Below are 26,674 nucleotides of genomic sequence, written 5' to 3' on the forward strand. Positions count from 1 at the left end.
TCCAACTTCACATTAATCCTGCAACTTATTAAAGGAGCGCTTGTTTTGCTTTTTTCTAAAGATTTTTTTTATCACTATACTCAAAGAAAGGAGCAGTTTCGACTAAGGAACGTTTAAAGAAGTATGTGAGAAGAGAAGACGAGTTATAATAAAGTAAGTAAAAAAACTGCGGTCAAATGCTAACGCTAGCTCCGAGAATTAGCCGCTAGCATTAGCCGCGTTGTCACCAACACTTACATCGCTGTCAATTAAATTGCACTGTTGTGTTGTGTGCACACTTGGTTGAGATATATAATATCGCTTTGGTGGTTTGTTTATCAAAATTGTGACAAATTTTAAACAAGGGTGGTTCCATGTTACGTCATTGGTCAAGGCACGTGGTAACTGTTGTAACGTAATTACAGACGATGCCCCGCCTACGAACAAGATAGGTCCCCGACGACCGTTCGTAGATCGAAATTGTTCGTATGTTGCTTCGGTGTTATATTTTGTATGTTTATGGTTTGTATAAGTATGTTTAAGGATTGTATAAGTAACCTGTATTGTTTATACCAAAAAATAATCATTTCATAAACTGTTATGCTCTATAAAATTAAATGAAACAGACTTTTAGAAGATGAGCTTCCAGAGGCTGAAAAAAAGCGTTCCAACCATTTTCTCAACCGCATAAAGCTTCCTTATTCCACTTTTGTTTCAAAATAAACGGCTCACCTCTTCTCTACACTTAACACCAACCATATTGAATGGATGCAGGACATATTAAATAGTAAATATTTCAAAGTTAAAAGATAGTATGGACATATTATTGACAGTATTGAATGTTTACACACGAACTAGGAAGAGGAAGCCAATTTTTTTTCTTCCGGGTGGATGGTGGGTGACCTTTCACAGCGCCGCACACCGGTAGCGGCGGAAAGAAGCACTACAGTAATGTCCAGTACTCGGAAAAAGGTGCACACAAGACAAAATCTAACTTGTAGCAATATCCCGAAAAAAATGTTCGTATCTACCGTTTATCATAAGTCAAATGGTTGTAAGTAGGGGAGCGTCTGTACTCCTAGTTACTCACTACTTCTTACATAATGTAACTGAGTTAGTAACTGAATAACTATATAGCAAAATCAACTAGTTACCAGGTAAAGTAACTAGTTCCGTTACACTAAAAATAAGTTATATGTTCAAGAATTTGAAATTTTCTGAGCGGTATTTGAGTCAGTTGGACAGAGAAGAACAGACAGGTAGTCTAAGTCAAGTCACATTTATTTGTATAGCCCTTAATCACAAAAATGTCTCAAAGGACTGCACAGGGTTACCATGACACCATCCCCTGATCTTAAACCAACATGTGGGCAAGGAAGAACTCAAAACTTCAACATAAGGAGGATAAGAAACCTTGAGAAAGGGCCTTGCAAGTGGTAATCCCCCTTCCAGGATGACCAGGGTGGAGTAGATTTAGCGTTGGGTAACTATAAACAAACATAGTAAATATCAATAAATAGTCAACATGTACAGGTAGTTGAGTTATAGAACCTTGTCATATTTATTAATCCTCACTATCAACAGATATATCCCACACTTAAAGTACACCAAAAATAAACGGTAAACTGGTCTGTAAAGGTCAAAACTACAAAGGAAGATTAAATTGACATCAGTTTGTCACTTGAACAGTGTAAATTGCTGAATGGCATTTGTTTTTCTATCATTTTCATTCTCTCGGGATGTCCTGTACTTTTGTCCCATGTCCCTTTCCTTCTTGTGTAATTTTGGAATTTTGAAAATGTTGTAGAAGTCATGTCACACTTGTTCAAATCATGGGGCTCATGAAATAACCTGCTGACACCCGAGTCACACGCAGAATAAATTAGTTCAACGACATTCGAAAGACTTCTCAATGGTACCTTTTATTGTTCTGTTTGAGTTCACAAATCAATCATTGCTAAATCTGCAAATGGACCTAGGGATTTTGAGAAAAGGCAAACTGACAGGACAGCCTGACAAAATAATACAAAAAAAATTAAGACAGCCACACCATACATTTTAAGACAAAATACAATAAAAAAGTCAAACCGCTCTACAGTCAAAAGCTAGTTCTTCAGTGAATTTTATTTCACTGTGTGACGTTAGGTAATGTGATCAAATCTATAAAATAATAATTGTAGTTTTTTTTTAGCTGTAATTTTCAAAATTGTTAGGATTGAAACTAATTATTCTTTGCTGTAATCAGTAAACGAATTTGCCTCTGTGTTGCTTGTGCTCCACCATGAATTTTATTTTCTTCGAAAGATACTAGAATTTCCTACACTGATAAAAATTAAATTGTTATTACTTGAGTTCTTTTGAGTTCTGATATGAATTCAAATTCCAAGAAAATTGAATCAATAAATCAGGCCGATGGAAATAACACACACAATTTATTAACACAAAGAATTAACGATAGCAAAAAAAAAGGGGGGGGGGCAGAGAATTATGGGAGTTTTCGGCTGCAAAAGGTTACTAGCACAAAAAGAAAGTTTCCCGCTATAATGCTCGTCGATTTGGGGAGATTATCTTGTACAGAAAAAAATGCTAATTCCCAAGAACCAGCAAACAAGGTGTTAAGTTTGAAATCGTCCTCTTACTTGTTGCGTAGAGATTAGGTCTTGTGCTCCAGTTGGTCGCAACGTATGGCCCACATGCTGACCTCAAGGCCGCAGTGCAGGCCTGCACGGCCACATCCAGCACCTGCCATACGGGGTAGTAGTAGTCGGTAGAAAAATAGAGCGAACTATCAATCAGTTCCTCTTTGTATATAGGGACGAGGGACGCTTGACCACATCATGCCTTTATGGGCTTGGTCTTAGATATTTGATACTCGCTTGACCAAATCATGCCTCTACAGGCGTGGTCTTAGAGATCTGATACTCGCAGTATCAGGTAACGAACTGCCAGCCAGTAGCAGGGCTCACAGAAACGTATCATCTACTCTCTCATTAACACCTAGGGACAGGACTGGCCAATTAACCTGACATGCATGTTTTCAGAATGTGGGAGGAAACCGGAGTGCCTGGAGGAAACCCACGCAAGCACGGGGAGAACATGCAAACTCCACACAGGAAGGTTCGATCTCACGTCCTCAACTCTGTGCAGCATACGCGCTAACCACTGCGCTGCCGTGGTGCCCCCTTGATGAATCATTCTGAATATTTATTATTCATTCCAAATCGGTTCTCACGTGAAATGTTAGCAAATGTAATTCATTCATTAGGTTAAAATTTTTCTTGTAGAAGTGCGTTATCAAGGTGTCCTTTGTGTTTCTCCGTGCCTCTCGGGCTCAAAAAGGTTGGAGACCTCATCGGAATACTGGCAATATACAATTCACAATCGCGTTATAGCCTGCATGTTAATGTACACAACAAAGCATTGAAAGGTCTTTGTATGAAATTATTGATATTTTTTTTTCATTTTTCTTTTTTGTCCTTTTTTTAATTTAATTTTTTTTTCTTTTTCAGAATTGAGCAAGCAAATTGCAGTTATGATTTGCGAGTGAGCGAGTATTTTGCTGGGAGGCAGTTTTTTTTCTCTCCCGATTTTTATCTGAAGGACACAGGTTTAGTCTGCACCTATTTTACCCTTATTACTTTTACTTTACAGAAAGTAAATCACATCTCTAAGGCACCTCTGAAATATGGCCTTATGATAAAAGTATTGTTATGTGACCACCCAAGTTATCAATCCTTCTTTGAATTTCTGTGCAAAAAAGAAAGGAAATGAGTCAGCATCAGTAACGATGTCTACCTCTCTTGGGTATTCTATTCATCTGACGTGTTAATCCATCAGTGTTGCAAAAACTGCAGCTTTCGGAAACGTGACCGTTTACTGTGTGCGGTCGCAGAGAGGTTTCAGGGACGTGACGGAAATAGTACTTTCGACTTCAAAGGATGACCACGCTATCTATCATTGTCAGTAATGCGATTTCATAGAATACTCGGCATATGTATCTTGGAGTACAAGTCATGCGAGTACATGCAAGTCAGGAAACTACCGAAAACCCTCCTCGAAAGTCTGTTTTGCTTGTATTTTTACATTTCCGGGGTCATGCGAAACGATACGTTCAAATAGTCTAGAGCAGGGGTGTCAAACTCTTTTTAGCTGGAGGCCACTTGCAAGAAAAAATACCTCACATGGCCAGACAATTAGGTTTAAGAGAAGGAGAAAATGAAAAAGAGAGGGAGAAAAAGAGAGAGGGAGTAAAAAAAATAGAGATAAAAGAGAATGAGTGAGAGATATGCAGAGAGCACAATAGAAAGAGCGAGAAGACAACAGCGAGAGAAAGGGAGAGAAAGAGAAGAGAAAGCACAATAGAGATAGAACGGGAGAGAAAGAAAAAAAAGAACAAGAGGGAGTGCGAAAGAGATTAAAAGTGAGGAAAAAAGGAATGAGCAAAAGAGGGAGTGTTAGAAAAGGAAGAGTGCGAGAGGGACGGCAAAAGAGAGAAAAAGAAAGAGAGCAAGAGAGAGAGAGGTCAACAGGGTGAAAGAGAGTTCATTGCTTTGCCTGTGGTGCCTAGCTCGGGCGACATCAAGTAGATTTATTACAAACTGCAGCTCATTTTTCTCTTGGGGCGGCAGTAGCTCAGGAGGTAGAGCGATCGTTTTAGGATTAAGGGATCCCAGTTCGAATCCCGGCTTGTCCGTGTTACATGTCGAAGTGTCCTTGGGTAAGACATTGAACCCTCAATTACCCCCAATAAGCAGGTTAGCGCCTTACATGGCTGCACACATCACGGCCGCTATTGGGAAATGTGAAGCACAATGTAAAGCGCTTTGGGAAGTCATTGACTTGAAAAGCGCTATATAAATGCAGATCATTTCATTTCATTTCATTTCTCTTGCGCTTCTCTCAGTGATGTCTCGCGAGCCTGACCCGGCGCACAGGCTGCCGGTCTGACACCCCCGGTCTAGACGTTATCTGAGGAACCATGAGATTTTCTGAGCAATCTTTATTCAACTGCCGACAGATTTTTTTTTTTTTTTTTTTTTTTTTTTGAGGATGTCAAAGGATACGCCTTCGTTCAACTCGGAAAAGCACAAAATGGAGTGCCAAATTCTTAAACAGGCGTAGCGAGGGTTACACCTGCATGACCATGGAAAGTAAATCACGCCCATACGATTGTGTTAGTGGTTTTACTTTCAATGAATAATAGGAAAAAAGGCCAAGAGAAAGGGCGCAAACTACTGTGAATGAATAGTGAGGTGCTTTTTCCCCATTAAAAGTTATTCACATAATCACTAATCTCATTTTTCTAGTTGAATTATCATAAAATAAAATATTATGGCAAGAAACAAACAAGCTGTGGTGACAGACACAAATAAGAATGTAATCTTTAAAAATTGAACGATTCTTAGATTGTCTAAATCCTGTTCCCACAATCCATCAGACATTAACAAACCAGCCTAGCGTAGCGTCAAAGCTTAGCATAGGGTAACGTAGCGGTCAAAACCATTAGACTTTCCAGGGTCAGATACCTGTCTGACCTCACAACCATTTCTACCTTTATTCAAGTTAATGTGCGCCACCCCATGGACTAAACAAGAATAGCATTCAATGACAAATAGAATTAGGCACCTTATTCACAAGTATGCACAAACTTGCCCCCTCATATCTATGTTTCTTGTCGGAACCATCGCTCGGAAATTGCTGCTCTACTAGTGATCCCAAGAACCAAGAAGAAATATGCAGGTTCGAGAGCGTTCTCCATTCGGGCCCCCTTGCTGTGGAATGCTTAGCCCTCTGAGATAACCTCTGCAACCTCAGTGCAACTGTTTAAATCTAGGCTTAAAAAACACCTATTGTCTATAACTTATAAGTGGCTTATGTCCCTTTTGATGATGTCTGTGTATTGCTTGTTGATGCCCTTGCAGCAAGGGGGATTGCCTCATGTGCGGCCCCTTCTCAAAGTTTCTTAATTTTCTCATGCTGAGGTTTTGAATTTTTTTCTTGCCCTCATGTAGGTTTTAGATTGGGGATGGTGTAATAATAGTCTATAGTCTGCACAGCCCTTCGTCTTGTGACTTAGGGCTAGACAAATTAACATGACTTAACTGATTAACAGCAAATGCTATTGTCACAGACTTAACTACTCGTGCTAACATTGTACCCACTATCCGCTAATGTCTTTGCATTGATGCCCTAATAATTCATTTTGCACATTTTGCAGGAAAATCAAAATCATAATTTTTAAATTACACCCTGTTTAGTACTGTATTTTCCAGAGTAAAAAATGCATGAGATTATAAGGCGCACTTTCAAAAATAGCCACTCATGGAATATTTTCATATATAAGGCGCACCGGACTATGAGGCGCATGTAATTAAAACTACCAGAACAGCTAGTGTTTAACAAAGAACAATGTCAGAATAAAACAAAGGTATTGCAAACTAAATAAGAATTCTGAAATCTGGTTTGCCCACTAAAATAAGTCAATTCATTCATAAATGGTTACTGTATTTCATTGTAAGTATGTATTTCCATTTTCATTTCCTGGTCTATGAGGTGCATTAGATTGTATGGCGCTCTTGCAAATTTTGGATTTTCAAGAGTGCCAAATAGGCCACAAAGTATGGTAGATCCATTTTCCGAAATTGTGTATTTAAAAAAAACCTGCAAGGCAAAATTGTGTGACATGCTAATCAGTCACAAATCTATATATTTATTTTACCTTACTGAAAATGAGAGTGCAGGAAGGAAAAAGTACGAATAGGAACTTAGGGATTCTTAAACTGGTTTGTCTGGCAACAGTAAACTCAATTAAACAGTTCCTGTAGTTGCAGATCAGACCTGTGTGGCAGCACGTGCAAGGGCAATGACTTGGAATGGTTTTAGAAAACGTCACCTTTAAATAGTTTGCTTCACAATACAACAATTAGCACTCGTGTTTGCTATGCTAATGTGGCAGGAGAAGTGGTTGCAATTATGAAAGACTTCTAAGTTGCTTTACGACAAATTAAATATTCAATCATAACTTTTATATGATGCAATATTGTATCGTTTTCAATATATCTTTGCGATAAATATTGTGTTGATATCATATCAGTTTATCTTCATTATTGCTCTGTATAACTGTCTCCGAGGGGGCTGACATTTTGCCACCGGTTGTCGACTGACATGACATCTCTCTTGCTCAGCTTTGGCTCATTTCTTGTGCTTAGCTATGATTGGTTGGTTGTTTTCTGCATTAGATAAGCTCATTTATAGGCTTATTTTGTGCCAATATTGGTTGTAATTCTTAAGATTCATCCACAAAATTATTTTTTCTCGTTTTTGTGGTCAATGAGTTATATTTTTTTGGGGGGTGGGGGGGTGGGGGGGGGTAGACTCAGTTAGTTTTAAACCACGCTAACAAACGGTTCATACACATGGGATTTTGCACTTTAGCACCCTCTAGTGTGTACATTTTGTCACGAGTTGTGACTTTGATGCATCTTGTGATGAAAAAGACACCCATAGCTATGAAAATAGTTTATTCAATGTCGTTGAAACTTGATGAGAACACAAAAAATACAATAATTTATGGCTACATTCAATATTATTCCAGCCCCCTTATATTCTAAGGTGCATAAATAAGAATGTTTGTCATCATTATTGTAAAGATATAACCACCGTGATGAAAATGTTGAAAAACATGTTTTTAAATTGATACATTTTAAGGTGATGAAAACAAATGCAACTATTGAGTAGTGGATAACTAGTTGCATTGCATAATTTAAGCAGGTAAACAAACAGACAAACAAAACAAAATGTCCTCCCGATGGAGTTAAATATGCATGCAGTAAATGTAAACCATTCACGTATTAAATAGTGTATAAAAATAAAAATCATAAGTTAATTCAAGTATCAAGTGCGGAAATGTCAAATGTCACATTTAAATAAGTCGCTTCCGTCTCAGGAGTTGTTTATCATAGGGACAGCCAGTCCAGTAATGTGTCCAACTCGGCCACAGCCTTCGTCGCCGCTTTATCAATGGATAGCTGGAAACAAAACAACAGTTGGGAATTAATTTAAGACCATTTTCAGACTCCACCATGAAAATCAACAATCATCTCTCTGAAAACAAAGGAAAAGACACGTACCTTTTCAAATTCCGTTCCTATCATCTGAAGTGCTTTGTTTGTGTTGTCACTGGCAGGACAGAGCTGAAGGGAAAAAATCAAGGGTTATTTTATTTTTATGGCACTTCAATTCATCTACATTCAGATTACGTGCTAAACAGTCTTTAATCCCACTACGCAATATCGTTTTTAAATTTTATTTGTCAATTGGCTTCTAAGACAATGATTATGACATGGATTACCATGTAAAAGAAGTTCAATATAACTTGATGTAAGCAGTTCTGCAACAAATACATTGAAATTGTAAGGTTTTTTTCAGTTTGTGGTCAATATTGTGTTTTGGTTTAAGAACCTGCTTCTTTTTTAAACTTGTGTTCGTATGAGAATCAAGGAATTCCATGCTATGTTGTTTACATTTTGACCTGAAAATAATATGTATGATTTCATCCTCTTTGCTTTTACATGATCTCAGATGTATAATCTGAATGTTTGTGGGTTCATGTGACTACTAGCGTCAGGGCCAAGTAGCTCTTAGAAAAGAAACATCGAGTCTATGACTGTTTGTGCCGATAACAAAAAGCACAATCTAGCCTTCTGCTGATTCTGTGCGTAACTCATTGATTATACAAACAAAACGATATTTGTTTGAACGTGAAGTTAATATTAAATATGTCACAGTGTTGTATCCGTCTTGGAAGTACCAGGAAAAGTGACAGATATTAATATTTTCACATGGATGTGAAATGGACAACTCAAAGTTACGATTGCATCAATTAAAAAATGATTTGTACTTGTACCCTTAGTGACTTTTATGCTATGAGCTTATATCTAGTTGTATCATTAGTGTCCAGTTTTGCCTCACTCTTAAAAGATAATCTTAGGTCAATTCAACACACAGGTGAACATATTCTCCATTTTTGTTCAAGTGCATACTTACATCCTTCAGATTGTTGTTCTCCTGGAAAAAAGCATTGGCCAAGCTGCTGAAACTGCTTTGGTCTTGCAGTGTTTTGGAGGCAACGTTGGGGAACACCGTTTCGCCATAAAATCGTACCATTACACACAGGAAGTAGCACGCCTCACCATCCTAGAAAAAAAACAAACTTGTTTACGACGTTGCGTTCTACTCTCTTGATCAATGGTCAGACCTAGAATCCATCTCACCTGTACATGGCTTATTGCCTCATTGCTCAGAATCCTCACTCCAATTTCAGTGTCTTCGATCATCTAAACACGCAGACCAGATGAGATTGAGTAATCCAATTCCAAAGCCACCGTTGGCGATAAACCTACCGCGTTTGGCCGAAGTTCGGAGTTTTTAATACGAAGCTCCTGCAAGTGAAGGTTGAAATTGCATTTGTTGAGCAGCGGCATGGAGAGCGAGGTTTGGACCACCAGGAAAATGATGGAGAAGAGTAAGCTTGCCATCCTTTGGCTGGTCTGGAAAGAAGACATAGGATGATTTTAAATATCTCCAAAATTACGATCAGTTGTTATCAAGTAGTAATTAGTAAACTAGTGTATTTATAAAGAAATTCGATGACTTATCAGTTGATAAGTCGAAGCCTTGTCAACATAATAGTCTTGTAATTTGTCATCGTAATGTGAGTATTGCTCAGCAGGCGCCAGCAGCACTCACCTGTGCGTTCAGCTGTATTCTTGAAGAGAATCCAAAGTTGGTTGTGTCTGTCCTCCTCCATGCTGTCTCCTCTTATAGTGCTCTCCAGGGGATTTTATAAACAATAGTAGTTTCCACGCATTCCAAAAATCGGTAGGAGGAAGTGTTGAAACAGGTAATTGAAATGAATGAAAGTTTTCCTCCTCCCTCAGGGTAATATCACGGTATACACAATTATTTAATGACTCAGTCATAAAGTGACATCATTTGTCGGCGCTAATAGCTCGAGTTCTGGTTCGGCCACATTGCACATCCAGTATATTAGATAACTGTCTTGGTTTTGACCAAAGGCCAACATTTTTTGTTTTTGGACGCAATCCTTTTTGGATCAGGTATATCTCAAATTAGTAGCCCCAATAACATTGTCTCAAACTTTTGATATATGTTGTCGATAAAATGGTTTTATTTGTCGTGGGACTTTACTGCAGTCAGACAAGTTAGTATTGGAAACACCCAGTCGACCTGCCGAACTGCTAAATGCAGGGGCTGAATTTTTCTAAAAATCACTCGTACAGGAAGGAGGCTACTGGGGACGGCTGAGCTAAATTAGGCTAGGGTGCTCTCATTCTGACGTAGAATTGTGTCACCATTTTACGATGCAATTTTGTTTAGCTCGTCTCGATCTTACTCTTAAAATTAGCTTCGAACCAAATTCCTATCTCCTACAATGCCACCAGTGCACTAGACAGGAAGGGAAAACTAAATCGTTGTCCAAAAATAAAGCAATCGCTACTTGGCAGGTAAGACTGCCTGTGAAAATTGGGGTTCAGTGTCTTGCCCAAGGATACTAACCACCATTGGCGGAGCTGATTCCAAAACTCTCAAATTGGGAGACATGCCATCCCATTCTACCGTAGGTCCTCCTCAAATTCTCTTTTCTTCCTTGTCGTAAATATCAACACCCTATTCCTGTCAGAACACGTGCAGCAGCATTGCGGACGGGCCGGAGACTTACTCTAAGTAGTTGTGGATGTAAGATTGGACCCGTTTTTCCGCATCCTTTATCATCACCGGGAAAAGTACTGGTCACGTTCAGATTTTGCAAAAGCGTGTAGGAGTTGTTTCGGTAAAAAAAGGTCTTCCCTTGACAAGGTGTGCGAGTTTCACGGCAAATTCTTGAGCAACAGACTGAGGCAATAAGAGAGCATTCTTGTCTGAGTGCTCGTGCAACAAATTACATTTGGGTTGTTACATAACTATATCAATTGGTTAATAGTTTCTTCTCACTGCCAAGTGCAATTACTTCCACCTAAGAAAAGAAAATGGCACGTGTTCAACAAATTCAGAGGGTAATTAAGTATCACCACCCTTCGGTTATTATGAGTTTATTGTTATCGTTTTCATGTTACTTATAATAACTTGATGTTTATGTATTCTCTTTGACTTGATGGAAAGCTTACCCACAGTGACGTAGCATGCACTGGTTACGAAAAGTAAAAAGGAAAAGTTTTACCCTTACTATAAATATACAACAAAAGATGGCATAATTAAACGTTTGTCAGTTAATTGTGCCAGCATTTCAGAGTCTGCTTCAACTGCTCATTACATTCACTTTAACCAAATAACTGTAGTTTGTTATGTACTGTATACATTGTGGCCCTTTTTGAAAAGTTTGTAAAGGTAAAGTTATTATTTTAAACTCATTCTTTGTCATTGATGGCTTTAGACACCAAAGATCCATTTCAGCGAGGCTACCATATACGGCAGGGGTAAGCCACCTTTTCGGTGTGGAGTGCCACTTTCAAATTTCCCTGTAAAATCAGTGTGCCACACCAAGATCAATGACTCGCACAACATTTTACATCCAAAAGAGCTATAATTTTACACCAGTCCGAATATACAACATTTATATACATTAAAATAGTATAACTGACCAATTTATCTTTTACTATTCTTGTTCATCAATAAATTAAAAAATGAATGTGAGCAACATGTGGTGAGGCCTGTAGACATCCATGACTTCAACTTTTTACCACAAGAATCAACCATTCTTCATCAACAATGAACTACAATCAAAAACAAGTGATATGGACAGCTACCATACCATTCATTAATGAAATCTTATTGCAGAAAATTTCAAAACTTGAAATAACAGCAACAAGGCAGAAGGCTACTTGAATATAAGTGCATCAGAAATAACAGCTGATTTTGTCACATGAATAAATGGTTTTCCGTGCTTTGCTTTGCAGTGAGCAGTGTGATAACTTTCTTCAGTGGTGGTGTTTTTAGCAGTGACAAAGGTTTTAGGGTCTGTGTTTGTTTGCTGTCCCTGGACACGGCGTGTTTTAATGTCTACGCCTTGAATTCATGTTTCGTCTCATCATGATGTTAAACACTTGATGTGCGAGGTACAACGCTCTCGATAATGCGCAAACAGCACAGTCATTTTTTGCACAAGCCCCCAGTCTTCAGTCAAAGAACGAGATATTTTCGCTGAAAGAGCTGTCATTATTCAGTCATTTATCGTGAACTGGTGTTTTTGTGGATGGGTCAAAACACAGATTTCTCCTCTTCTGCGAGTCGCTGTACCGACACACTCGCACACAAAGCAGAAGAGGAGGGGCGCTACCGTAAAGCCTCTAAACAACACGGCAAGCAACTGAAAATTGCTATATTTCAGGTAAAAATGTGCATTTTTTAAAAAACAATCATTATTTTGCCGTGCGCTTGCGTCCCACTGGTTAACCCTTCGCGTCCCACTGCTGCCACGCGTGTCATAGGTTGCCGACCCCTGATGTACGGTTATAGAATTTGAAATGCATTATAGCAAGGCTGCCTCAGACCTATTAAGTATATGTCTAAAATCGATTTTCTTTAGGCTGGCTGTGAATGAGTTACTGGTGTGCTGCATTTTATCGTATCTATTCAGTATTCATAAACATTAATATCTGAAAGCCGAAAATAAAACATGCTCAAAAATATAGTCGAGAAAAACCTTTGAGATACTTTTAGTACCAGAAAAACATATATTTATACCTATTAATAACTCCAATTATTACTTTTTTAAATTGACTGTAGACACGGTCTTTATTAAACGTAAATGGTCTGCATTTCTTTAGCGCTTTTCAAGTCACTGAAGAACTCCCAAAGCGCTTTACAATGTGCTTCACACATAAATCAGCAATAAATATAATGTCGATTCATGATTTATTTTTTATTCTTTATACTATCAACAGTGTCAGTGTCCCATAAACAAAGTAAGACAAGAAAAAATGGTTTTCAACAATAACATCTTTAATCTTTTCGGATTTAAGTGGAATTTCAGTCCAACACTGAGTCTCTATTAACACCTGTCACTTAACAATCATTTCATTTTTTTCTCACACTTATTGCTATTGTTGTTAGCTGCTAGCCGTAATTGTGCTTTTGCTGTGCCGGGCGTAGCGTCGTCAATTCCCAACGCTGCACATACCTGTTTTGCAAAGCCTCACTTTCGCTGGCGCACAAAAAAAAGGAAGGTTGTCCTCGTGTTAATTGTTTCAGCACCTTTGAGTCTTTACCGCCTTAAAAACAATAGTGTATGATTCGCGCTATAAGGCGCACCGGATTATAAGGTGCACCTCCCAAAAACAGTCTTTTGTCGTATATTTTCAATATATAAGGCACACTAGACTTTAAGGCGCATGGAAAAAAAACTAAGAGCTGTAACCGGAGACTTCCGTAGACAGTCGTTATTGACGCTGACCAGAAACACTGTACTCAACGGAAATTGAACCTGGGTTGCGGCGGTGAGAGTGTCGAAACCTGACCACTAGTGATACAGATGACGTGGGAAAAGGCGTTGGATTTGAACTCATTATCACACTATTTTTACAGTGTCAAAAATGAATTGAGAAAAACACAAATCCTGAAAAATATGAATACGAGCCAAAAAAGCATGACTGGGTAAACATGTATCTTTAAGGACGACCTTCTGTTTTTTGAACATTTGTTTCTGGCACTGTGAGTAAAAATAGTGCGATACAATCTATGATTTTTTTTTTTATATGTCTTCTGTCACGGTTGCCATGGCGCCAAATTAGCCCCGCCCGTGTGGCGCCAGCTGCTGCTCGTTAACAGACTGGCTTTCTGTCTACTTTAAGCTCAGCGCTGTCATGCTTCCCTTGTCAGTCCGTCAACGAACCTCTGCCCCGCAAGACGAGGGTTAGGGTTAGACTTTTCGTTCTCGTCAATTTTTTTCTCGTTTATTATTCTCTCCAGTTTTTGTTCACTTCTAGTTTGTCCTGTTTATTTTTATCTATCCTGTCTGTCCCGTCCAGTGTGGTATCGACCCCATCTGTCCGATATCAACTTGGGCAATTGGAATCGATCTCGTTGGCCTCTGGCTTCCGATCATTTCTTGCCAAACCGCTTTCTAACGTGCATGACTCCCCATTTTCCGTAAAATAAAAGGCTTGTGTGAGATACGTCATGCGTTTGGGTCCTGATCCTGTTCTGGTTCATGACATCATCACTATAACTGGTGGTCTAGTGGTTAAGAGCCGACACTGTCACAGCTGGCACCCAGGTTTGATTCCCGTTGTTAACAATGTTTTCATAATCGATAATCGGTTAATTTCTATCATTTTATTTTTTTAATCAATCAATAATTTTTTTAATTTCCTTCTCTTTATTCCAGTCTTGAACTGTTGGACATATAGAAAAATATTGGGCAAAAAAACAAAATAATTTGTATTATAAAAACAATAAAAAATCCAAGTGCTTGTCAATTATCCATCCATCCATCCATTATCTGCACCGCTTATCCTCGGTAGGGTCGCGGGGGTGCTGGAGCCCATCCCAGCTATCCTCGGGCAGTGGGCAGGGGACACCCTGGACTGGTTGCCAGCCAATCGCAGGGCACACAGGGACAGACAACTCGCTCGTTTATTCACACCTAGGGACAATTTGGACCGGTCAATTCACCTGAAATGCATGTTTTTGGAATGTGGGAGGAAACCAGAGTGCCCGGAGAAAACCCACGAAAGCACGAGGAGAACATACAAACTCCCCACAGGAAGTCCCGTAGCTGGATTTGAACCCATGACCTCAGAACTGTGCCGCACACGCGCTAACCACTGCGCCGCCATGCTGCCCTGCTTGTCAATCAACTTGACAATAAACAAAAATACATACAAATGTATGCTATACACCTGAAAAATATGTAAGCTACTCTTCCTACCACCTTTGCACAGATCATATTATATTTGGACTTAAACGGAAAAAAGAAAGCACAATACATTTCATTGTCATGATTAACACTCCCAATATGAAAATTATAGGCTCAATGCAAATTTTAAAGTTATGGTGTTGAAAAACAACACATCCCTGTTTTTGTAACATTTACCACACTGCCATTGACGGTTCAGGACATTATGGATGATTATTGATGCATTCATTGTCACTGACTTCTATGGACGTCAATGGCAGTGAAAGGAGGGCATTGGCAAAACTGCATTGTTCGTGACTTCTCCTTGAAAATAAACATGTTAACTTTCATTTGGCTTATTTTTGTAGTAGTTACACAGTTTATGATTGTGCAAATTAAAAAAATATATAACCCAATCTCTTAAAAATCACAAAACGCGATGGTAAGGCGCCCGCTTTGAGACTGGGAGGTCGGTGGTTCGCGCCCCGGCCGAGTCATTCCTAAGACTTAAAAAGTGGTCGGCGGCGCCCTCTGTTGGCTGCGGCTGCATCGGCTCGCTACAACGGGTCAGGTGCAATCGACATTTCGTTCTGTGTACATTGTTACACAGAATGACAATACAAGGAAATTATTATTATTATTATTATTATATTTTGGGACTGAGAGGTCACAAGTTCGATTCCCGGCTACTCGTAGTAAAATGTCGAAGGGTCCAGGTTCATGGCTGTTGCTGCTTTCGTTGTGTTAGTGCATGTGTGAATGGGTAAGTGTGAAGCACGTTGTAAAGCCCCTTTAGGAGGTCTTCAGTGACTTGAAAAGCGCTATACAAATGGAGCTCATTTAACATATGCCATATATATATAGATGTTTAATAATACAACCCTTATGTAGAAATTAACATTTGTTTATTATTTTTCTTTTTACTTTATTATTTACTCATCAGATTTTTTCTTTTTATTCATGCATTACTTTCTGTTCCCTTGAAAATGTTAACTTTGTTTCATTGTGAAACAGTTGAACTCTACAAAGTTGACATTTTTATGGCAATTTTGTTTGTAATGATGCAATGTTCAATTAAAAAATATATTTTTTTTAAAATGTAAGGTAACTTTTTATATATAGACGGGTTGGCGCCCTCTGCCAGGCCAAAGTGGTACTACAACTCTGTCACAACGGAATTGTGTGCACTCTTATTTCCATTGACTTATGGCACATAAATCACTGATCTAATCAGTTGCAAACACTTTTAATAAACGATTTATCGATTAGTGGTTGCAGCCCTGGTATATATTAGGGCTGCACGATTAACAGAAATCTATGTGATGTTGTGAAATTGTTTAATCGCGAGACACTGCGTTTTTTTTTTGTTTTTGTTTTTTACAGATTTATAGTTCCATGTTTTGTTCCCTCTGTCATTTGAGTGATAGAGTCTTTGGCCAACCACAATTGTCACCGTTCGGGTTTTCTTGGCCCTGGTTTTAACGGCACTTGGCAATAAAGGCAAGGCAAAGTTTGCACGAGGCGTTTGCGCAACTGTGATACTGAACTGAACTGTGTGTGGGCGGGAAAACAACTGACCACCAAAACACACGACACTCAATGTGACAATTGGTAGCCTTAACGCAATTGAAAAAAAATTCATCAATTAAATCGGTCTCTGAGGAAAGTCATAAGAGCGTAAAGAAATGGTGTTCCCCATCTATGGAACGTTATCGCATCCGTGAATCAGGTGAAGTGGCATCAGGAGAGAAGGCAATAGCAAGGCTGCAGGTCCGGCTCACTGCTACGGCTATGGTAGCAACCCTCACAAGCCACCGCTGCTGAGCCTGGCTACTCACCAACGCAAGATCCATTACCCATGAAACGGATGACCTGAAGCTACCACTCGTGAGAACCGCTACATTCGGGACGGTTGTATTTTAATCGTCCCAAAGACCTGGCTTAACTTCAGGATACTAGATGCTAGCTTGCAGCTAGCGACCCGCTCTTTAAATCGCTTTCTTACCCTGAAAGGAGAAGCCCTCTATTTTCGCCGTACCTTTGTATAATGACCATTCATTCGAATGCAATTCTGTTTTTATATACTTGTTATTTTGTTAGAGTTGTATACTCTGTCAGTAATAATAATAATAATTTCCTTTGTATTGTCATTCTTTGTAACATTGTACACAGAACGAAATGTCGATACACCTGACCCGTTGTAGCGAGCCAATGCAGCCGCAGCCAACAGAGGGCGCCGCCATTTTTACCCATGTTATAAGTCTTAGGTATGACTCAATAGCATCATCTCGAGGTAAGTTTGCATGTCACTGTGTTTAAGTTCTCCCTAAATACAAAACTAGCACAGAAAATTCACTTTTCTTTTAAAATACTGGTCAGAAAAATCAGTTTTTTTTTTCCAAAGTGATTGGGCATTCTCAGGGTAGTATGGTCATACATATTTTTTTTTCTATTTGGTGCAGCAACTTTTGGGCTGATTTTGTCATGGTTGCCATGGTGGCCAATTGGCCGCGCCCATGTGTGTTACGGTGGCCATGGTGCCCGATTGGCCCAGCCCGTGTGTGTCACGGTTGCCATGGTGCCCAATTGGCCCCGCCCGAGTGTGTCACGGTTGCCATGGTGCCCAATTGGCCCCGCCCATGTGGTGCCAGCTGCGGCTCGTCGCGAGATTGGCTTTCTTTTTATATTAAGCTCAGCGCTCTCTTGCTTTTTTGTCAGCCCGTCAAATGAACTTCTGCCCCACAAGACGTGGGTTCTGACTCAGTCCTGTTTTCCTGTGATATCTCCTGTCCAGTATTGTTCCCGTTTATGTTTGTACTGTTTAATTTCGGGTTTCATTTTTTTTTCCGTCTGTTTTTGTCCTGTTTGTTAGTTACTTCAGTTTTTGTATCCCGTCTAGTTTCTCCTGTTTATTTTCGTTATCCTGATTTGTTATCGATCTCATCGGTCTCTGGCTTCCCGTCTTTCCACGCCAGCCCGGCTGCCCAACGTGCACGACTCCCCATTTCCCGTAAAATAAAGGCTTGTGTGAGAACGTCACGCGATTGGGTCCTGTATCTGTTCTGGTTCTGACAGATTTGTCTTTTTGGTGCGCCTTATAGTCCAGAAAATATGGTAGCTTCTATGTTGTGAAAAATATAAGGAAGATTTATGTAAGACACTGTTTATTCACTTATTTGTACAAAGCTTTATACAACAACAAAAGGAATATGCACAAAATCCATTACGCACTGATACATTTGGACAAGCAATAAGGTATAACCTAATTCTTTTCATTGCGCTACCTGTGAAACGAGCGAAACCTCCCTAGATTGACGGCGGTTTCGGCACGAGACCGCCGATCGCTCTGGGCGACAGTGATCGAGTGAAGCGAAGGCGTGGGAGCGTTAGAAACTCCTGCCCTGGGGAAGACTTTTCTCAGACAACGATGGAGTGGAGGTGTCTGAAGCACATGATCACATCCAGGGGGATGGGGGGACTGAGCTTATTTCCATCCAAGCGCAGGTACCTGCAGCAAACAGACGCTCGGCGTGATTCGGCATGCCGCGTTCTGTCCGGAAGTTTTCTCCACTTTGTGTTTTCAACTCACCTGAGCCGCGGTTCCTTGTTTGGATCGCTATAATCGGCCTGCAAGCTGCTAGGGCAAATCAGCGTGCCGTTGATTTCTGTGGGTGAGAAGTACAAGCTTTTGATACCCATCAAGGGTTTCTTCACACTACAAGTTGATTCTAAAGTAATTTCCAATTGTACTTGCGTGGAAGATATAAACATGCATAAGGGAAAAAAGGTGTGGCCCAATGTTGACATGGCGAAATGTTTGTTACATTAGCGTCATAGCCAGACATGGGACCAAGTCACACATGTGCAAGTCTCAAGTAAGTCTCAAGTCTTCACCTTCAAGTCCCAAGTAAGTCCCAAGTATTTTTTTCTTGGGCAAGTCAAGTCACAAGTCAAGTCCCGAGTCTTAGATTGCCAAGTCCAAGTCAAGTCACAAGTCATAAAAACAGCGACTCGAGTCGACTCGAGTCCAAGTCACTAAGTCTCAAGTCCCCATGTCTGGTCATAGCTAAAGGCTGTTTAATGTAGCCAACCCCAGCGGTTTTAGTTTACACAGATGAAGTCTAAACTATTTGGTCTAGCAACCTTAATAACATGTTTTCATTTTACACAACCATACTGTGTGATTACTGGAGGTTCAACTGGTGTTTCGATTAGAGTTGCGCATAGCAAATTTTCAAAGACGCTAGCAAAGTGCTTTTGTACATCGAAAACAAGCCAAACACGAACATTTTTATTTCTAGACGGAGGAAGTTTGATTTCTTCTTCACACATATTAAAGTAGCTGTACAGAATTTGGAAATTTATATATTCCCAACCGCCATCTCCTGGCTTGTGTCATCGTTGCAGCTTTCATCAAGCTCCTTATGTTACGTTTGTAAGTATGTAAATGGTAAATGCTCTTTATATAGCGCTTTTCAACTTAACGAAGACCTCCCAAAGCGCTTTACAATGTGCTTCACACTTACCCATTTACACACACTAATAGGGAGTCAGCCATCCAAGGTGCCTACCTGCTTATTGGGGGCATTAGGGATTCAGTGTCTTGCCCAAGGACACTTCGACGTATAACACGGAAGTGTGATAATGGGTTCAAATCCAATGCCTTTTTCCACGTCATCACTATCACTACTGGTCAGGTTTCGACGCTCTTACCGCCGCAACCTAGGTTCTATTTCCGTGGAGTACATTGTTTTGCGTTTCTGGTCGGCGTCAATAACGACTGTCTACAGTTATAGTACACTTTTCTTACTTTCACCATTTTCTTTTTACACTAACAAATAACCTGAAAGAAAAATGCGGGGACGAGCACGAGGTGACTCGGATCGCTTTTGGAATCGTCCCTCAATATGTTATTGTAGTCTTTTAAAGAGTAGTTGTTATCTAAATCTGTTGATGTCCAACTTATTGTTTCTTTATTGTAAAAAAACTCCCAAAAATTGAATAATAATAAGGTTTTGTTTTTTTAATCCGCAGGTTCGATTCCCGGCTCCTCCGCATTATATGTCGAAGTGTCCTTGGGCAAGACACTGAATCCCTAATGCCCCCAATAAGCAGGTAGGGTTGCATGGCTGACTCCCTATTGGTGTGTGTGTGATAATGGGTAAGTGTGAAGCACATTGGAAAGCGCTTTGGGACGTCTTCATTGACTTGAAAAGCGCTATATAAATGCACACCATTTACCAATGCTTCTGAAAAAAAAAAAACGAACTTTGGAGATAAGTGTTTATCACATGACAGTGACAAAATATTTAATTTTCAAAACGTTCACTTTTTAATTTAGAATATAATGAGCTGATATATTTAACTTTCTTCAAGTTGTTATTTTAAGCCAATTAGTGTTCATGTTATCAGGCATTTTGAAATGTTTTTTCAGTTTTGGTAGCATTCCTTTTTATAACCGTATCCCGCTTGAGTTGATAAGTCAAGATGTTTAGTTTTGTTCATTCCAAAGTATATATTTTATGTGTCTACTTTCACTCAACTTGTACAATTTGAGATTTAATGTTTTCATTTTGTGACCTCCAGTGAGAAAAAAAAGGGACTCACGGTCGATGGTGTTGTGATTGAGGTGCAGATGTTCTAGGCGGGAGCTAAAAAGCGGAATGGAGGCCAACTGGTTGTGGGCAAGCTGCAAGTCCAGCAGGCTGGAGATGTTAAAGACGTTCTTGGGGATGCCTTTGTCACTCAGCTGGTTGTAATTAAGCCTCACAAAAGCCAGGTGGGAGAACCCTTGAAAGTAGTCTCTGAATAGGAGAACAATGTTGACACACTTTCATATACAACATTGTAAGCTTCATTATATATTAAAACATGGTTTATGTCGTTATATTTGACATATTCTGACCATTATTATTGTATTGCTACAACAAGATTACAGTATCTAATCTAAAGACACAAATAGAAAAAATAGAAAAATATAAAGTGTTCACCTCTAATATGAAGTGTTTAACATCTGAAATAAAACCTATACCCAACGGGGATTTTGCACTCAAAACTGTAACAAGTCAACGCGACACCTGAGAAATTTTCCATTGCACAAGTTATGTGTAAACAAAGTAAACAGTGCAATGTAAAAACATTTAACAATACAAAAATAAAACAACGTACTTTTCCTGCAAATAAAATACTTCTTCTGCACAACTGTTTTTGAAACAAGTCCAAAGCATCTAAAAAACTGCACATTCCTGGAATGTTGCATTTAACCAGGATTTATCATTCAAATACTGGGGTATTGCACTTAGAACAGGGACATTGCACTTTAAAACTGTGTTTCACGACTTCGGTTAAGTGTATTTATAGCTTTGGGGAAGAAGCTATCCCTCAGTCTGTTTGTTCGGACCTTGTGGGATCTGATTCTCAACCGTCGAACAGTTCAAAAAGTTGGTCGTCAGAGTGTAATAAGTCTTTCAGGATTTTGTCAGCTCTGCTGACGTAGCGAGAGCTGACAATGTCCTACTGCGGAATCATACAAAAAATAAATAAAAATGCCCTATCTAAGACCGGTTAGGTACAGTGCTGTGTCAGTTGAGACATAAATCCATGACTACATAAACCTCCGTCCATTTTTTAGTGACAGGCAAATAAATGATAAATTAAAATTCTGTAAACATTTATCATCCCTGTAAACCAAGAACTGTCTCATTAACAGAAATGGAACAGTATATAATATTATTTACGTTATGCGAAGTACGTACAGTGGTCAGCTGCAAAGCCTGTAACAAAGGTATTTAACCATTCTTAACGGTTTGAAATCAACTGAAATTTGTTCTTTGGCTTACATGTATTTTATTTGAAATACGTTTGTCTGCCTGGCATAACGTTCAAGCTCTTTTATGGCGAAAACTTCATTTATAAACTGTACAATGCATGTCGTCAAAATTGTGTTTGACGACGAATCGTTGAAGCCCTAATGATAACCTCTGTTTAACCTCTCAGACTTAATACTTGCTTTGGGATGTCTTCAATGCGGTTTTTGTCAAGGAACAGTTGTATGACGCTGCTAGGTACTCCAGCCGGCATCTTTTGGAGCACGTTGTGGGCTAAATTCAGCTGCATCAGGTTGGATAAATCCTTGAAGGTGTTTTTGCTGAAATCACTGTCGCTCAACTGACAAGGAAGACCAATACATCTTAACACGAGGTGCACAGAAGACACAAACACTGCTGCACTAGAAAAGAGGATTGTACCTGGTTGTGGTGGAGGTCAAGTAAGGTCAGGTTTCCCATATTACTCAAGGAACCTGCAGGTACTTTGGAAATACGATTCTTACTGAGGCGTAGCTGTTCCAGACTTGTCGGGAGCCCCAAGGGGATTTCCTTCAGCTGGTTGCGTTGAACGTAGAGGTACAGCAGCGCAGGGAGCTTCTGGAACACCTACACAAGAGACATAAATCGAACAGCAGCAACCCTAAGGGTGTTTCGCAACCAGCCAAAGGAAGCCGTCCTACCTGTTTGTCTATCCGATGGATTCGATTGTTTGCCAGGTTGATCCAACGGACATCCGTGGCATTGACGAAAGCTTCCGTCGTCACCTCTGAGATGTAGTTGTTTTGAAGGTAAAGGTAGTGGGTTCTGGCTGGTATGACAGGAATCACCCGGATGTTCCGGTTCTCGCAGTTGAGAGAGTTGGGATAGCTCGGAGAGCACAAGCACTCCTTGGGGCAGTCGGGGTAGGGGGACGGCGGGCCCAGGATAACTGGGGGGAAGTCCGTGGGCTCTTTTGGTTCGGGTTGGAGGACGGATGGCTGTCTGGGCGTGTTAGGGCGTTTAGTGGGCTTCCTGGGCCGAGGCCTTTGGCCCAGCGCCACTCCTATCAGAAGAAGCAGCGCCAAGGCAGAGCAGAGTCCAGTCGGGGCCTTCATGCTCCTGAAGTGCAGAAACATCAACAATTGTTTAATGTTGGGGATTTTCACATCATGTTTTTTTTCTTTACATGTGTTTTGGGTTTGTGGGCTTGTTGGTGTTCTTCCAAATTCCAATAGCTGAACACACTCCAATACCACTCTTCATAGAAATGTTGTTTAAATACAATTCTTTGTTCATTAATTGTTGTCTGTCTCAATTTTCATCAAACTTCAAATTTGTAGATGTTTCCTCAATTTTTTAAATTAAATGGACATCCTGTTGGGATGTGTAAGGAGCAGTATTGATATGAAAAAGGGCAACTTTTGTATTTAAAATACAGTAATCCCTCATTATTCGCAGGGATTGCCTTCCAAAAAGGTCCTGCAAAATTCAAAACTCACGAAGTACAAACACCTATTTATTCATTTATTTATTTATGTAATTCTCCTCTAAACATTGAAACTAAACAACAAACCCAATTTACATGCTCGAGCATTTGTTAAACAAATACAAGTCCTGTGTACATCATATTTTGTTTTTACAAAGAACTTTTGTACTGTAAAATTACTATTTTAAAAATGAACACTACATTTTTACTTCGGATCATATTTTGTTACCATCATGTGGTTGTTATGAAAAACAAAGCGGCTGCTTGAAGTTAACTAAGTTTAGTAGTTTAAGAAGTCCAACTTTGTTGGCAATATAAAGCATCTTTCTTTGCGTTTTGGCCAGTGCTGATGGTGCTTTTGTTGGTCCAGAGCGTTTTGTTGACATGATGGCTTTCAGAGAAACTCAAAATAAAAAAGACTCGCGCATACGTAATGTAGGTTCTTCAAGCTGTTTTACGTAGTAAAGGTCAACCGATTATCGGCAGGGCAGATTAGCGGCACCGATATATGGGGATTTGACGTATATCTGTATCAGCTTTTTTATTAATTCTATCGGTCGATTGAATATATTAAAAAACCCCGGGCATTCTCATTGGAGGAGCGACCGGGGGGCGGAGCCACTGAAAGAAAAGCTTTCCGGACACCACACGCTGCAGACTGGAAGCACGTTCCGGTGGAAATGATTATATTAACATTAGTTGGTCAATGAAGCTTTTGTGTTTTTGATTTAGAGTGAGCATACAAAAGCACGCTATAGTGGAAGGCTGAGTGATTAGCTGTCAACATTCGTTCGCCAATCTAGTTCTAAAATAGGATTGCCTAAACGTTTCAATTCGCCAGCTTTGTTGATATTTCGATGCACTTTTTGTTTTAATTTAAGTTATGTTGGTTGTTCTGACATATTTATGTATTAATTGTAAAATGTTTCAGGGAGCTATTTAATATTTTCATGTACCTTTTATATGAGTTGCTGCTACTCCTAATTTTATTTCCTTCACCGTGACTGTATGGTGCTAGTGAAAGATTAGTCATGACAGTTGTGTTGAAATTCTAATTTACTGTAAAAAGTTTCAGGGAGCTATTTTTCAGCTTTGATGCTAGGTCCTTAGCTTGGCCGTATAGTTCATCATAATTGAGCCTTGGCCTTTTGCTTTGATGCTAGGTCCTTAGCTTGGCCTTTGATTTTTGCATTCCGGAGATGGAATAAGAGCTTGTTCTGTCCACTCCACGCATCGGCCTGGTATTGCAGTACCTCCGGGAACGGTGCATTCGCAATGATCGCAGCAAAGCTTTAGGCTAGGACCTTAGCTTGGCCTTTTGGCTGAGAGTAAGTGTCCCGGCTCCTAGGCTTTGTAGCGTATTATGAACTGACCGATAACGGATAATGGATAATGAATAACGAAGATAGATCAATAACCCTTAAAAAAACCCAAACCCCCCCCCCCCCTTTTTATATGAGTTCCTGCTAAGGTTAATTTTATTTCCTGTTCTGTTTGTTTTTCTCTCGAAGTGAAAGATTAGTCATGTTAGTTATGTTGAAATTCGAATTGATTTACTTTTAAAGGTTTCAGACAGCTAATAAAGTTTTATTTGAATTTATAACAAAGGTTCTTGCTTTTACAGCAAATGAATATCTGTTCCAATTATCACTTATTGGCCTCATCTTGATACTAATAATCGGTATCGGCCCTAAAAAACCCACATCGGTCAGTCTGTATTACGTACATGTACAATTCAGACCGCAACATCATTGTCGCACAGGCAGAAGAGGGGTGAGTGCAGCCAATCCGAATGCATAACATTCAGGCTCGCTTCTAGATCGAAATATACGTTTATAAACTGTACAATACATGTCATTAAAATTGTATTTCCTTAAATGTTACTTGAATCTTAAGAGTCAGACTCTGTCCGTCGTGCTTTCTATTTAAATGTTCGTGCGTCACTAACGTACTGCCATGAAATGCAAGGTCTGCTTGCACAGTTTGGATGTTATCTATTCATTCTCTGTATCCAGGCTAAAATACTCCTTAAACTTAAGAAGTTTTGGTAAGCCTACTTGATATTAACACCATCATTTCTTTATGTTACCACTCACGACAGAGCTTGTGCGCATGAGTGACTCTCAGCCAAGATAATAATACCGAAAAATGCATCACTATGTCTGGTGCCAGTAGTCAAATATCCACAAACTAGTATGTAAACTGTGTTACAGCAACTGTACAGAAATCAAAACTCTATTGCAACTCTCTATAAATTGTGAATGGGTACCCAATTCGAGGCCTATAAATAAAGTTTGGGTATTTTTTATCCAGGAATTATCAAAAGGTTTGCTTTCAATGAGGCACATCACAATTATCTTTTCTCGTGCTTGTTTTCATGCTAGTAAGGCAGGAAAGGAATAGTTTAGGGAAAAAGGACGATGTGTTTGAAAATCCAGAGAAAGGATAAAGACCCTATTGTCAGGGCCTCTCCTGGGAAAACTTGAGGAGGGTCTGTGGTTTGTACTAAGACTTTCACCAATAAGCTTGCAGAAAGTGGTAATATGTGCATGCTTACATAACCTAGTGAAAGACATGCACTTTGCAAATTGGGGAAAAATATCAGCCAGGCACCTGTCAACCAAAACAGTAGGCTATTTTCATTTCATTTTTTGGACAGTCATGAAAAATATGTATATCACATGAATCATTTTGCAAGAATTTTGAAAGAAACTTGGCATCAGATTTTATTTTGCCAGGAAAACTAAATATGAACCTTTCCTGACACTCGCTCTCCTTTTCCCTCTCAGTCATCCAGACCTTCATTTGGGAACAGACACATCCATTTATATATCCCAGCCCTTCCATTTTCTTTTCGATACAGCTCTTGGATGAGAACATATGGACGGTCCTGATTTAGAGTCTTTGCTTAATTGAAATTGCATGTTTTGAAGATTGAGGGCGTGCCCGGCAAAATCCTATGCCGGCGTGTGGGAAACAGACCTTCTAACTTTGAGATAGCCCTCCTAAATGAATATCATGCTACAATTATCGTTATAGTGTTAGTATTGTAGATACGCATTCACTCTTATTTGCAAAGGAAAATTCTAAACGAGTCTGCCTAAGCATTGATGGTCATATATTTTAAGTACAATTGAAGTTCATTTTGAACTTAAAAGAGACACTGTGTATTGTTAAGTGCCTCCGAGTGGTATTTAAATAATAAAAAAAAACTGTTGAAGGTTGAAAAATGTATGTTTATTTTGCATTACATAAGGTTCGCCTTGAGAGAGCTGACATGATTGTCCACCGTCTCAAAAACCAAAAGGTAAAAATACTGCGATTTGGTCACTTTTACTCTCTGTAGTTTGTATTCTTCCTTGTGCTTTGTAGGACTGGTTTTTGGTGGCACCAAACCATACAGTGACATCTGGTGGTCAAAAAGTGTATATTATACATCATGAGAACTGCAGCTGTGACCCCTTCAATGGCAGTAAACCTAAAAAAGTG

General features: G+C 39.5%; 2 protein-coding genes, 1 long non-coding RNA gene and 1 pseudogene across 3 annotated transcripts in view; 2 read left to right on the forward strand and 2 right to left on the reverse strand.

Annotated features, from left to right (window-relative positions):
- Positions 1-21,484, forward strand: LOC148363774 (uncharacterized). Its single transcript, XR_015850689.1, has 4 exons — positions 1-153; positions 17,066-17,186; positions 19,928-20,008; positions 20,480-21,484. It is a non-coding gene; the product is annotated as an uncharacterized LOC148363774 (long non-coding RNA).
- il20 (interleukin 20) lies at positions 7,874-16,746 on the reverse strand. Its single transcript, XM_088337303.1, has 6 exons — positions 16,732-16,746; positions 9,381-9,527; positions 9,252-9,314; positions 9,025-9,174; positions 8,109-8,171; positions 7,874-8,006 (listed from the first exon to the last, which is right to left on the reverse strand). The coding sequence occupies exons 1-6, from the start codon at positions 16,744-16,746 to the stop codon at positions 7,935-7,937; spliced, it is 510 nt and encodes a 169-aa protein (XP_088193429.1). The 3' UTR covers positions 7,874-7,934.
- prelp (proline/arginine-rich end leucine-rich repeat protein) overlaps positions 18,041-26,674 on the reverse strand; it is a 12,145-nt gene continuing 3,511 nt past the window's right edge. Inside the window, exons 2-7 of the mRNA XM_088337812.1 lie at positions 22,401-22,818; positions 22,141-22,326; positions 21,903-22,060; positions 20,501-20,697; positions 18,483-18,558; positions 18,041-18,401 (exon numbers count right to left, since the gene is read on the reverse strand). Coding sequence (XP_088193938.1) covers positions 18,311-18,401; positions 18,483-18,558; positions 20,501-20,697; positions 21,903-22,060; positions 22,141-22,326; positions 22,401-22,814 — 1,122 coding nt within the window. The 5' untranslated portion in view covers positions 22,815-22,818 and the 3' untranslated portion in view covers positions 18,041-18,310. The remainder of the gene's footprint in view (positions 18,402-18,482; positions 18,559-20,500; positions 20,698-21,902; positions 22,061-22,140; positions 22,327-22,400; positions 22,819-26,674) is intronic.
- LOC148363777 (U2 spliceosomal RNA) lies at positions 24,318-24,460 on the forward strand (annotated as a pseudogene).

This window comes from Urocampus carinirostris, chromosome 6 (assembly GCF_059441175.1).
Source record: "Urocampus carinirostris isolate Australia breed hairy pipefish chromosome 6, RoL_Ucar_1.0, whole genome shotgun sequence".
Classification (NCBI taxonomy): domain Eukaryota; kingdom Metazoa; phylum Chordata; class Actinopteri; order Syngnathiformes; family Syngnathidae; genus Urocampus; species Urocampus carinirostris.

Coding starts and splice junctions, on each gene's coding strand:
- il20 (XM_088337303.1), bottom strand. Junction 9,315..9,380: donor CCGAACTTCGGCCAAACGCG/GTAGGTTTATCG, acceptor CTGCGTGTTTAG/ATGATCGAAGACACTGAAAT. Junction 8,007..8,108: donor TAGGAACGGAATTTGAAAAG/GTACGTGTCTTT, acceptor TTTTGTTTCCAG/CTATCCATTGATAAAGCGGC.